A 13,592-nucleotide genomic window follows, 5' to 3' on the forward strand; every position below is an offset into this window, starting at 1 on the left:
AACTGGGCTCTTGGTGCATGTTCTGCTTAGAAGGCTGAGCTGCAGTAGTGATTTTAGCAGGAATCAAATTGTTCAAAGGACCACGTCCAATGTTTATATCCTGTTGTGACTCGTCCTCCCTTCTCTCCTCAGCCGGGCCCCTCCCGTCTCCAACTGGGCCTTTTATCAGACTCCAAGTCTGATAATGAAGATGAACGGCCTGTCATGCCTCCAACCCCCGGTCCTGGCCCCATGCCCGGAGAGGATTCCAGGAATGAAAGGACAAACCCGATAAACCTCACTTATACAGCGTGTGTTCCTTTGGCTCAGCCTTCGGAGTAGGAAGTCAGCCAGGTGCTGGAATTACTCGGCCCTACTCCCTCTGACCCCTCCCTTTCCCAGATGCTGACAGCAGATCCAGCTGAAGACAATTCAAAGTGGGTGGACCCTCGCTTCCGTAGATCTGAGAGGCAACGCCAGCAGAAGGAGGGGTGGGGCAGGCCTGGATAAATGCTGAGTCATGGAGTCACACCCCACAGCCTATATAAAGGACCTGCTTTTGGCATTCCAACCTTGAGTCAAGCAAAGTCTTAGCTAGTTTGCTGATATCGGATTCTATCGCTGAAGTCACAACTTGGACTCCTGCCTGCCCTGATAAACCTCAAAGGAACTTGGCAAGCTGCAAAGGCTTCGTTGCCAAGTTTGTTACGGACTTCCTTGACTCGTTCGTCGGAGTGGGAGTGGGACACAACATCTCCTTTCCCCCAACTCCTTCCTCTCTTCTAGGCTTTCATGAATGCCTGAGTTGGGGAGGTGATCATCTTCATTTGAAGGAGGTTCTTTGAAAGAGAGCATTTACAATAAGTTAAAATCTGTGTCTTACAGGGGCAACCTGTCGATCCTGAAACTGACATATGTGTAGCCATATTCTATTGTAGCCATTTCCTGTATTTTTCTAAGCTTTCTATAGATCAGTGATGGCTAAACTTTTCCAGACTGAGTGCTCAAAGCGCGCGTGTGTGCATGTCCAAACCCCCAAAATGCAATGCATGCAGGGGTCCTGCGCATACCCCACCCCCTGAGCATGTGCGTGTGCCCTCCCGCATACCGCACACTCCCCGCATATGCATGGCAGGCCCGCATATGCATGGCAGACCAGCGCATGTGCAGCGGAGCTGAACTGGGGCAACCGCTTGTGTGCCATAAGAGATGGCGCAGAGTGCCACCTCTGGCACGTGTGCCATAGGTTCGCCATCGCAGCTATGGATAGTCTGCAAAGGGATTTAATGGTGCTTCAGGCGTGCCACATTTCAGTAAGTAGGAAGGGGAGTTGTCGAGATAAGGATGGTTATTATGGCTAGGTGACATTCTTTCCCGTGGGAACTAAGAATGTACCTGCAGATGGCTGAAGGTGGAGTTGGAATCACTGGATAGATGGACTGTGAGCAGTTTGAGGAATGTGACTATGAGGGGGGGGGGAACTTTTGCTTTCTACTGAATATTATTCCGGGGTTTAGTCAGAGCCGGAATTACACCAAGACCTTGCCAATTTAATTTAGTCAGAGCCGGAATTACACCAAGACCTTGCCAATTTAATAGGTTTCTAATAAAGAGATTTTGAAGGGAAAGATGGATGCCTTGCATTTTTTAGATTGAGAATATCTTACTTGGAACCTTGACACAACGTACCAGGTGCACAGAGAAGAGAGCTGAACACCACTTCTTTCTCAATCCCTTCAGGCTTCACCGGAACAGAAAGGAAAAGGGAGAGGTAAACACGAGTGTTAGAGTCATTTAGAAAAATCGCTGTGGACATAACATTTGAGTTAAGTAGACGAGCACTAAGAGGAAATACAGAGTGAGCATTCTGCCATCGAAAACGAGAGGTGAACCGTCAAGAGGAGCATTTAAAATTCATATCACTGGATAGGTCAGCACAGAATTGCTTTGTATGTTTCTTAACAAGGTAATTTCTGAGGGTGAAAGTTCGTTCTCTGAGCTTATGGGATGGTTTCTGAATGTTTCATTACCAGGCTAGTTAACATCTTCAGTGGAGTTTAGGGGAGTTTTGTTAGCCAGCCTGGTAGTTTCATTATTTATTTTAATTAATTTATTTATTTATTTGTCACAACAATATATATAAGCATCACACAAAAAGATTATATAATATATAAACATATATATATGAGGGAATATTAGGAGGTATAAGCATATATATATATATGCTTATACCTCCTAATATTCCCTCATATATATATGTTTATATATTATATAATCTTTTTGTGTGATGCTTATATATATTGTTGTGACAAATAAATAAATAAATTAATTAAAATAAATAATGAAACTACCAGGCTGGCTAACAAATATATATACACACATATATATACACATGCCCCTTATGGGCATATAAGGGGCATATACACATGCCCCTTATGGGCATGCCCCTTATACATGCCCCTTATGCCCCTTACACATGCCCCTTATGGGCATATACACATGCCCCTTATGGGCATGCCCCTTATGGGCATAACAAATATATATACACAAATATATATACACATGCCCCTTATGGTCCTCTTAGGAATGGGGTGAGGTCAATAGTAGAAAGTTTTTGGTTAAAGCTTTTAGGATTATGGGAAGAGACCACAGAGTCAGGTAAAGTGTTCCAAGCACTGATGATTCTGTTACAGAAATCATATTTTCTGCAATCTAGATTAAAGCGGTTAACGTTAAGTTTAAATCTATTGGTTGCTCTTGTATTATTGCAATTAAAGCTGAAGTAGTCTTTAACAGGAAGGACATTACAATAGATGATTCTATGAGTTAAACTTAGGTCTTGTCGAAGGTGACGGAGTTCCAAGTTTTCTAAACCTAGGATTTCAAGTCTGGTGGGATAAGGTATTTTGTTGTTTTCAGAGGAGTGAAGAACTCTTCTTGTAAAATACTTCTGGACACGTTCAATTGTATTGATGTCTGGTAACGAAACATTTGGAAACCAACCCACATGCTCAGAGAACGAACCTTCATCCTCATCCTACACCCGAGTTACAGATGTTCCCCACTTTTGCAAAGGTAATATCTGTTTTCAGTTTACTGAACTGCTTTGTGTTGTTTCCTAACAAGGTAATTATTGAGGGTGAAGGTTTGTTCTCGGAGCTTGCGGGTTGGTTTCTGAACTTTTTGTTACCAGGCCTGGTAACGTCTTCAGCAGAGTCTAGAGGATTGCAGTGTCATTAAAACCCTTTTTATGTTAAGTCTTGACTAATCCCTTTTTCTGTCATTTGCTGGCTTTCTAAAAAGATCCCCTTTTTGATGTAGTAATTTCTGTCGCTTTGGTTGCCTTTCTTATAGTAGCCATGTTTTCTGTTATAAAATTTGTAATCCAAAGGAGAAGAAAGCGAAAAAGGGGAAGGGGATAAACGGCTCACTGACAAGATCCCTTCAAATCTTGCCAGACTTCTCCCAAGGAACAGCATTTGGTATTTTCCTCAGCATCATCTCTGACATTTAGTATAGATATCCACCATCGCTTTACCCAGACATCTGTGTCCTCTCATTACCCAACCTGGGTTTAAAGCATCCCACATACCTCAACTAATAATGACTTGATCACGACGTCTTTGTTTCCAATGGTGGGCACCTCCACTACTTCATTCCCGCAGAGCTGATTTGAGGTCACAGCCTCTGCACTTGCTGTGAGGTTTATCTCCCCTGGAACAAAAATGGTTCACCTCATTATAATATGCTACCTTTATGTAGTCATGGTATGTGAGTGGTGCGGTGGCCTAGAGATGGAGCTCTTGCCTCACAATCAGGAGGCTGTGAGTTTGATCCTCGGGTCGAGGCAGATATTTCTCTCTTTGGGCATAGTGAAAATATATCTGCTGAAAAAAAATCCACATTGGCGACAGGAATGGCATCCGTCCAGTAAACACTCAGCACAGAGGTGAAATGCTCCCGGTTCGGACCAGATCACCTGATGGCAGCGGGTGGTTCGGAGAACTGGTAGCAAAAATCCCTGCCCACCCCCCATGCCCAGCTGAGCTGCACGATCATCAGAGGTTTTTTTTTATTTTTAAAAGCATTTTTTCCCTTCGGCCAAAAAAAATGCTTTTAAAAGTAAAAAAAAAAAAGCCTCTGATGATCGCGCAGCTCAGCTGGGATCCTCAGAGGCTTTAAAAGCATTTTTTTACAACCTCTTTGGCCAAAGAGGTTCTAGAAAAATGCTTTTAAAAGGCTCCTCTGACGATCCCAGCTGAGTTGCCTAATCGTCAGAGGCTTTTTTTTCTTTTAAAGGCAAAAAAAATGCTTTTAAAAGAAAAGCCTCTGACGATCAGGCAACTCAGCTGGGATCGTCAGAGGAGCCTTTTAAAAGCATTTTTTTTACAACCTCTTCGGCCAAAGAGGTTGTAGAAAAAATGCTTTTAAAAGTAAAAAAAAAAAAAAGTTGCCCACGCCCACCCAGTCACATTACCACCACCCCACCAAGCCATGCCCACAGAACTGGTAGTAACAAGTTTTACATTTCACCACTGACTCAGCACCATTAAGTTGCCCTGACTCCACCCTGCAAGGGATTATGGAGTCATTAAAAGAAAATCAAGGTTGACTCCGCCTTCCATCTTTCCGAGGTGGGTAAAATGAGGACCCAAAATTGTTGGCGGTAACATGCTGACGCTTAGAGATATACTGCTTACATAAAGCACTGTAAAGCGGTATATGTCTAAGTAGTATTGCTGTGATAATGATGATGTAGTAATGGTATGTAGAAAGGACCAAGAAAAGACTGGGCAAAGAGAACCTGCCAAGGGAATGGTCAGGTAAGGGACAAGAGAGCCTGCAGCTGGATAGTTGAGAGATGCAAGAGGATCAGAAGAGACCTGCCCTAGTTTCTCAGGCTGTAAAGGAGACAGCAAGAGAATTGAACTTTCAGACTTGTAAGACCGATGTCAACCTTACTAGTAGATCAGACAGGAAACACAATCTGATGCGCTAATTCCAGGGGTGAAATCCACTTACCTTCGCTACCAGTTTGGGAATGTGCCTCTTCTGCACATGCGCAGATGGTAAAAAAAAAGGGATATAATGATGTCCTGGTGAGTGGGCGGAGCCTCCTACCGCCAGCCCTACCGGTTCGGTGAACTGGATAGAACCGGGCGGGATTTCACCGCTGGCTATTTGACTGTAAATCTACATTAGTAGAATCTTGCAAGTTTGAAAGTACAGATCTCCCACTGTCTCCTTTACAGCCCAGGAAACTAGAGAGGGTCTCTTCTGAGCTTCTTGCCCTGCCTTCTGTACACCTGTGGGTGTTGCAGTCTCCTAGCTGACTTAGGCAGTGGCTCTTTGCCTAGTCTCTCAAGGTCTTTCTCACATATGTTACAATCCTTAGGAGAAAATGATATAATTAAAACTCTGCTCCTTGATTTACTTTACACATGGAGGGAAAAGTAATGACTCCACTATTAGAGTTACCACTTACCTAGAATTTTAGGGGTCATCATCCATGACACCGTTTTTCTTCCGTTTGCACAGATACAATAGGAGTCCTCCTCCCTCTCCATAGGAGATGCTTCAAAGTCAGCAGAAGGAGTCAGAGATATTCTGACCTGTCCATTTGGGGGGAAAAATAGTTAGTTCAATGGGAAAGCTATACATCCCCACTGCAGTGCCGAGAAAATCTCATAATCATCATTTCCCATGAGGCCCCTGTGAGCCTTTCAAAACATGGTGACTTCAGCAACATTGGGGATCCCATGGGGAGCCTGCACAATGGTCATACTATGATTAGATGAGTTTTCTTCTCCCCCAATTTTGTTTTTATTTACTTGTTAAGGTTTTATTTGTTTATTGGATTTTTATGCTACCATCTCCCCTACACACATACACACATACACATACACACATATACATATATGAATGAATGAAAAGGATAATGTACAGCATGTTCAAAACTCTTTTATTCTCCTAGAAACTAGAAACAATATGCTTTGAAAGGTTTTTTAGATATAGGTCTTACCTATATCTATATTTTTGTCAGGCTAAGAACAATTCAGCCAGAATTCAGGTCTTTATCTGCTTATACACAATAGACAGAAACTTGCCAGACTAAACCCTTACCATTCCCAGTCTAACAGGTATAGCCTGAGAGATTCTAGGGAGTGGCTATCCAAAATATCTGTCTCCGATCCCACTCCAAGCTGTGGTGCCTCATTTCCCCCACTTTCTAGAATGTGCCCCTTCCTTCCTGGGAAACTGCTACTTCACTATAACCCACCTCCCCAACTCTCCCTCAATTTTTATTTATTTATTTATTTGTTATTTTTATTTATTTATTTATTTTGTCACACAGTATATATAAGCATAAGCATGAAATAATTATACAATATATAAGCATATATATGAGTATGGGTATGTAATAACTATATTAATTGGATATAACGACAGGAAACAATAGGACAGGAACGGTATAGGCACGCTTGTGCTCATATGCACACCCCTTACAGACCTCTTAGGAATGGGGTGAGATCAATGGTAGATAGTTTTTGGTTGAAGCAAATCTCTCATAGTCTTTTGGAATAAATTATCCTTTGGAACTGGTTGAATTAAAAGTTCATCATACTTTTTTTTTTAAAATTACTTTGTAAAAAATATGACTTCAGTAACAGAGTTGTTAATGCCTGGAATGCACTACCTGACTCCGTGGTCTCTTCCCAAAATCCCCAAAGCTTTAACCAAAGACTATCTACTGTTGATCTCACCCCATTTCTAAGAGGGCGTTCATAAGAGCACCAGCACGCCTACCGTTCCTGTCCTAATGTTCCCTTTGGTTGTATTCAATTTGTATGCTTATAATATAATTTAATATAACAACAGAGTTGGAAGGGACCTTGGAGGTCTTCTAGGCCAACCCCCTGCTACACCATTTCAGACAAATGGCTATCCAAAATTTTCTTAAAAATTTCCAGTATTGGAGCATTCACAACTTCTGCAGGCAAGTCGTTCCACTTATTAATTGTTCTAACTGTCAGGAAATTTCTCCTTAGTTCTAAGTTGCTTAGAACTAATATATAATTATACTTATATACATTGTCGTGTTTGACAAATAAATAAAACAACAAAATACCCTATCCCACCAGACTTGAAATCCTAGGCTTAGAAAACTTGGAACTCCGTCGCCTTCGACAAGACCTAAGCTTAACTCACAGAATCATCTATTGTAATGTCCTTCCTGTTAAAGACTACTTCAGCTTTAATTGCAATAATACTAGAGCAACTAATAGATTTAAACTTAATGTCAACCGCTTTAATCTAGATTGCAGAAAATATGACTTCTGTAACAGAATCATCAGTGCTTGGAATACTTTACCTGACTCTGTGGTCTCTTCCCATAATTCTAAAAGTTTTATCCAAAAACTTTCTACTATTGACCTCACCCCATTCCTAAGAGGACCATAAGGGGCGTGCATAAGCGCACAAACGTGCCTACCGTTCCTGTCCTATTGTTTTTCTTTTCTTCTTCCTATATATATGCTTATACCTCCTTATATTTATTCATATATGTGTTTATTTACTATATAATTTATTTATTTTTATTTATTTAATTCGATTTTTATACCGCCCTTCTCCCGAAGGATTCTTTTTGTATGATACCTACATATATTGTTGTGACAAAATAAAATAAATAAAAATAAATAAAATAGAAATAAATAAAAAATAAAAAATAAATACTTCCAGATTGTACGCATGAATGTATGAGGAAGGAAACAGCCAGGCTGGTCCAAGTATTTTGTTGCAAAAGATAAATAATGTAGCATTATGTCCCAAGTCTTGACATCATAGTACGTACAGAGCACAGTTATTCTAGTGCTTGAGGTAGGAATCCAACAAGCTTCTCTTTGCTATTCTTGGTAAAATGAGCAATTAAAGAACTCAAAAAGGGGGATCAACCCCATTCTGGCTAATGGTAAAGCCAACCACAATCTTCTGGGTACAACCTACACTCCCTCTGCAAGTTCTAGTTCATTTCCCCCTATACACTCATTACTTTCATGGCTGTAATATTCCGTAGAGAAGCATCTGCTAGAGTAGTGTTTTCAAACTCAGCAACTTAAATTGAGTGGACTTCATTTTGCTGGCTGGGGAATTCTGGAAGTTGAAGTCCAAACATCGTCAAATCATCAAACTTGAAATAATGTTCTAAAGGAACAAAAGTATTGAAAGCCAGTTCTCTGGCAAAAATGGGAGTGAGAGAAATACGCAGTGTCTTAAAGAAATATGAAAGCTTGAGATGTGTAGAATCCAGTGGGTAAGGGAGTTTTTTTGTTTGCAAATTGGGATAGGATAATTTCAGGCAGTTTTGAGACCTTGAATAAACAATGGACATGCCCCAGCATATAACTTTCATATACTGTTGTTGCTCTCTATCCCCATCTAGTGGCTAGAGGAAGAAATGTGTCCCAACATACGAGAACTATTGCTCTCTAGCCCCATCTAGTAGCTGGAGAGACAATTACCAATTATATTGTTTGAAGCTGATCCAACCTCTTTATCCATCAGCCCGCACTCTCAAAACAAGTACATGCTGGGAAGCCAGACTCCATTTCCTTTAGCATTTGGAGAAGGCAGAAGCACAAAGAAGAATCCATCTTAATTTGTGGCACATGGTCATTCAAGGACAAACCCACATCCCACACACAGAGCATTGTTGGTGAGATTTAAATTACATGTATTTATTAATTGTTACGTTCAGCAGTAACTCAATACTGCCTGTCTTGTATTTGGTTCTCATTATATGTATCCCTATTTTCCCCAGTTTCACCATATCCTGTTCTTTCAATAAAGCATTCAGATCTACGCCCACAGTCTGTTTTATTGGAGGATAGGTGGGTTTAGCTGCATATCTAGTTGCGCACAGACTAATGTGTGGTAAGGAGAGAACAGGGAGGTTCTCCAAGACCTCCAAGGTCTCTTCCAACTCTGTTAATCTGTTATTCCGAATTGGAGCAAATAGCAATTTCAAGAATACAAAGCAATTTCAAGAATACAAAGGGAAGGATCTCACAGCAGTCGTTAAATGCTCCTTACCCGGATGCAGTGAGTCTGGTAGGAGAAGACGGTGGCCTTGAGTGGGAAGGCTTCTCCTCTCACCACGGAGTAAGGCAAGGTGAGTTCAATGAAGAACGGCTGGAAGCCCTTCATAAAAGTGGGCTGGGCCAAGCCAAAACCTGTGTCTGCAGAAAGGCAGAAAGCTCCAGCTTTCCATTCGGTGATGGTGTCTGGGATGGTCACAGGAAGAGCAATCTCTTTGGGTTCTTCAGATACATCATTCTTTCTACTTGAACGATGGACTTGAGAATGGCTGTTTCCTTGAGAACCACTGAAGGACACAAGAGAATAGAAAGTGAGGGAAGCAATCTACTTCAGGTAATCCTCGACTTACAACCGTTTGTTCACTGACTATTCCACGTAACAACAGCATTGAAAAAATTGGCTTATGACCCTTTTTCGCACTTATGACCATTGCCGCCACTCATGGTCACGTAATCAAAATTTGGACACTTCACAACTGGCTCATATTTACAAAGCGGTGTCCCGGAGTCATGCAGTCCCCTTTCGTGACCGTCGGACAAGCACAGTCAACGGGGAAACCAGATTCACTTAACAACCGTGTCACTAACTAACAAGTTGTAAAATGGGGCAAAATTCACTTAACTGTCTCGCTTAATAACAGAAATGTTGGGGCTCAGTTATGGTCGTAAGTCAAGGACTATGTTGTGTCTGCGCCCCCCGAGCCGGGCCTGCTGCCAGAAAGTGACTTGGACAGTGAGGGGGAAGGGCCATCAGGACTTACCTCAGGAGCACCGGCTTCCCTGGCTCAGCTCCAGGAGCCAGAAACAGGCCAGGTGGAAGAGATAACGAGGTCTCTATCCCCTGACTCTTCCCCCCCCCAGGCCACGCCTGCAGACCCAGCTGATAGCAATCAGGCTTGGTTTCGTAGGCAGGAGAGGAGGGAACAACAGAAGCAAGGGTGGGGCAGGCCTAGGAAGCGCTGAGTCATGGAACCATACCCCACAGGATATAAAAGGCAGCCAGAGCTGCTGTGTCTCTTTGTAACAGGCAAATCCACTGGTTAAGAGCTGAAGTTTGTTTCTAGGTGACTCACCAGCATCGTGGAAGATAACGGAGGCTCTTGGCAGACGCTGGCTATTCTGCTGCCAGAGCTGATAGTGATGGCTAATTAAGCCATCTTTCGGACGGAGGCGAGGGAGGACAGAACAGACTACCTGCAATGAACTCCATCAAGGAGACACAGGATAATAGTTAACACTGACTACAAGTAGTCACTTAGCAATTGCTTGAAGTTATGATGGTGTCCCCCACGCCAAAGCTACACATTTTCAAAGTTATGATGATTGTGCGTGCGCGCGCACACACACACACACACACCAATCTCGTGAACACATTCTGGGCACTTGGCAACCAGCCATTTGCAGCCTCCCGTGGTCACATGACTGAGATTTGCAGTGTTTTTTGCTGATTTCTGGGATTTAGTTCTGATCTCCAGCAAGTATTGGGGGGGGGGGAAAGGATTTGCTTAACAACCCTGTTATTTGTTTAATGATCATGGCAAAAAAAAATCAAAGCCAGGTCACTTTACCTCAATTTACAACTGCAATGACTTATGACCATAATTCCAGGCTCAATTAGGATTATAAATTTAGCACTAACCATACATTTTTTGGGAGGGAAAAACAGCATAAAAGTTTGCTCAGTCCCAGAGCAGTTGTGTGAAACCCCTCAATGAATCAGATGTCTACACAATAATGCAGGTGTCCTCAACTTACAACAGTTCGCTTAGTGACTGTTCAAAGTTACCACGGCACTGAAAAAGATGACTTATGACCATTGCTGAAAGTAACGACCTTTGCAGCCTCCTCATTGTCATGCGGATAAGAATTCAGATACAGCTGTCTTCTCCCGGTGCCTTCCAGAAATATTGGATTACGACTGCCTTCATGCTCAGTCAAGCCAGCTCAAACTTGCCATTGGGAATGATGTGGGGGGGGGAGCTATAGCCCTCCATGCCTGGAAGTCCCCCCATGGCGAACCTATGGCATGTGTGCCAGAAGTGGCATGCAGAGCCCACTCTGTGGGCACACAAGCTGTCTCCACAGCTTAGCTCTGCTGTGCATGCATGTGCCCCTCCCACTGGCCAGCTCGTCTTCGGGTCTCTTGTCATGCATACCCAGGGGTCGTGTATGGGATGCCCATGCGAGTGCGTGCTTTGGGCACTTGGTGCCGAAACGGTTAGCCATCACTGTTTTAAGCTGTCATGTCCCACTCCTCTGACGGCCGGGTCTGGGAAGTGTGTATCAAGTGTGGCCACGAAGCCTCTGCAGCTTTGCCAAATTCCTGTCAGAGTTCTTAGGGCAGGCAGGAATCCAAAGTGTGACTTCAGCAACCAGATGAGACTTTGCCTGACTCAAGGAATGCCAAAAAGCAGATCCTTTATATAGGCCATGGGGTGTGGCTCCATGACTCAGCACTTATCCAGGCCTGCCCCTCCCTTCCTTTTGCTGACGTCGCCTCTCCATTCTCCAGAAGCGGGGATCAGCCCACCTTTCGTCTTCCTGCTCAACTGCCGGCAATTCTAGCTCGTGGCTGGCTTCCTGCTCACATGCTATAGGAGGGAGGTTTGTTTGCTCAGTCTGCCCGGGCATGGTGCCAGGGCTGGGGGCTGGAGGCATGCCAGGCCATTCTTCTTCACTATCAGTCTCTGGCTGAGATAGCAGGAGATGGGAGGGGCCCGGCTGCGGGAGAGGAGGGCGGGCGAGACACAACATAAGCTGTGTCATCCACTTACTTTATAATAACCAGGTCCCATATCCACGTTTCAGGAAAGAAGCGCCGAGGTGTCCTTTTAGGGGCAGCCTCAACCTGAGGAGCGGGAAGCCCATGAAGTGTACCACCAACATCAAAAGCAACTCCAGGGCCTTCCATGAGAATGTAATCGTCTTGAATAGACTCTTCAAGTGGTGGTAAAGCTTCAGCTTTAAATGGCATCGCTGTAACACAGAGAGAAAGCCATTGGATGAGTTGCACTCAAAGGATACTAGTCCCTCCCCTCCCAGGTCCAGTTTTGGTCTTTGTCCGCATAAATTCATGGCACATAAATTCAAGGCGGATGACTGGAGGCTTCCAGACGGTTGGACAATGGGGGAACGATGTTTTAATTTGACCACCGGAAGCCTTAATCTTTCCACTTTCTTTGCTTCATGAAACTCCGTACCAGAGTTCAAACGTCACCTCTGGTGGCTCAACAGACTAATGCAGTCTGTTATTAACACAGCTGCTTGCAATTACTGCAAGTTCAAGTCCCACCAGGCCCAAGGTTGACTCAGCCTTCCATCCTTTATAAGGTAGGTAAAATGAGGACCCAGATTGTTGGGGCAATAAAAGTTGACTTTGTATATAACATACAAATGGATGAAGACTATTGCTTAACACAATGTAAGCCGCCCTGAGTCTTCGGAGAAGGGCGGGATATAAATTCAAATAAATAAAAAAATCACCTGCTGGATTCCCCTGTAAACTCCACCCTCTTTTTGATGGTTACCATCAACCCCTCAATTAAAACAGTGTTGTTTGATGTCTAATTATATTCGCTCATGTTTTATGGCTGTGGTATTATTACTATCCTTTTCATCCTTTCTACTGCCCGCTCTTATTGGCATCGTTTTGAGATTATTAGGTAAATGAAGACAATCATCCAGGCCAGAAGTATGTAAAAAGGTTAAATCATGCTTCATTTGGCCAAGTAGGATTAGATACACAAGGAATTTGTCTCCGATATAAAAGCTCTCAATGTACATGCAAAGCAATAGAGTCATAATAATCAGAATAGGTAAAAAGGTTATATCCTGGCAACTGGATCAAAGTTTACTAAACGGAGATGTTTCATTATTCATCCAAGTTTAACTCCTTCTGTCAAAAGGAAAAGTTCTGGTTAGGCATAGAGTCAGAGAGTCGTTGGATTGTACTAACTCTTGCAGGGGTTTCTCCTCAAAATAAAACAATATGTAAATGAAGACACAATCATCCAGAGCAAAAGTATGTAAAAAGGTTAAATCATGGCAAACTGGACCAATGTCCCACTCTATTACTCTTTGCCTCTGTGCCTAACCCAAAGGTTTCCTTTTGACAGAAGGAGTTAAACTTGGATGAGTAATGAAACATCTCAGTTTAGTAAACTTTGGTCCAGTTGCCATGATTTAACCTTTTTACCTATTATGATTAAGGGACTAAGGTGGCTCAGGGACTAAGACAGCTGAGCTTGTCGATCGAAAGGTCAGTAGTTTGGCGGTTCGAATCCCTAGTGCTGCCGTATAACAGGGTGAGCTCCCGTTACTAGTCTCAGCTTCTGCCAACCTAGCAGTTTCGAAAGCAGGTAAAACTGCAAGTAGAAAAAATAGGGACCACCTTTGGTGGGAAAGTAACAGTGTTCCGTGCGTCTTTGGCGTTGAGTCATGCCAGCCACATGACCATGGAGACGTCTTCGGACAGCGCTGGCTCTTCAGCTTTGAAACGGAGATGAGCACCGCCCCCTA

General features: G+C 43.2%; 1 protein-coding gene across 1 annotated transcript in view; it reads right to left on the reverse strand.

Moving 5' to 3' along the window:
- LOC131190455 (alpha-2-macroglobulin-like) overlaps positions 1 to 13,592 on the reverse strand; it is a 94,146-nt gene that overhangs the window by 32,168 nt on the left and 48,386 nt on the right. The window contains exons 18-22 of the mRNA XM_058167778.1: positions 11,849 to 12,050; positions 9,070 to 9,361; positions 5,465 to 5,591; positions 3,572 to 3,693; positions 1,669 to 1,720 (exon numbers count right to left, since the gene is read on the reverse strand). Coding sequence (XP_058023761.1) covers positions 1,669 to 1,720; positions 3,572 to 3,693; positions 5,465 to 5,591; positions 9,070 to 9,361; positions 11,849 to 12,050 — 795 coding nt within the window. The remainder of the gene's footprint in view (positions 1 to 1,668; positions 1,721 to 3,571; positions 3,694 to 5,464; positions 5,592 to 9,069; positions 9,362 to 11,848; positions 12,051 to 13,592) is intronic.

This window comes from Ahaetulla prasina, chromosome 2 (assembly GCF_028640845.1).
Source record: "Ahaetulla prasina isolate Xishuangbanna chromosome 2, ASM2864084v1, whole genome shotgun sequence".
Lineage (NCBI taxonomy): Eukaryota > Metazoa > Chordata > Lepidosauria > Squamata > Colubridae > Ahaetulla > Ahaetulla prasina.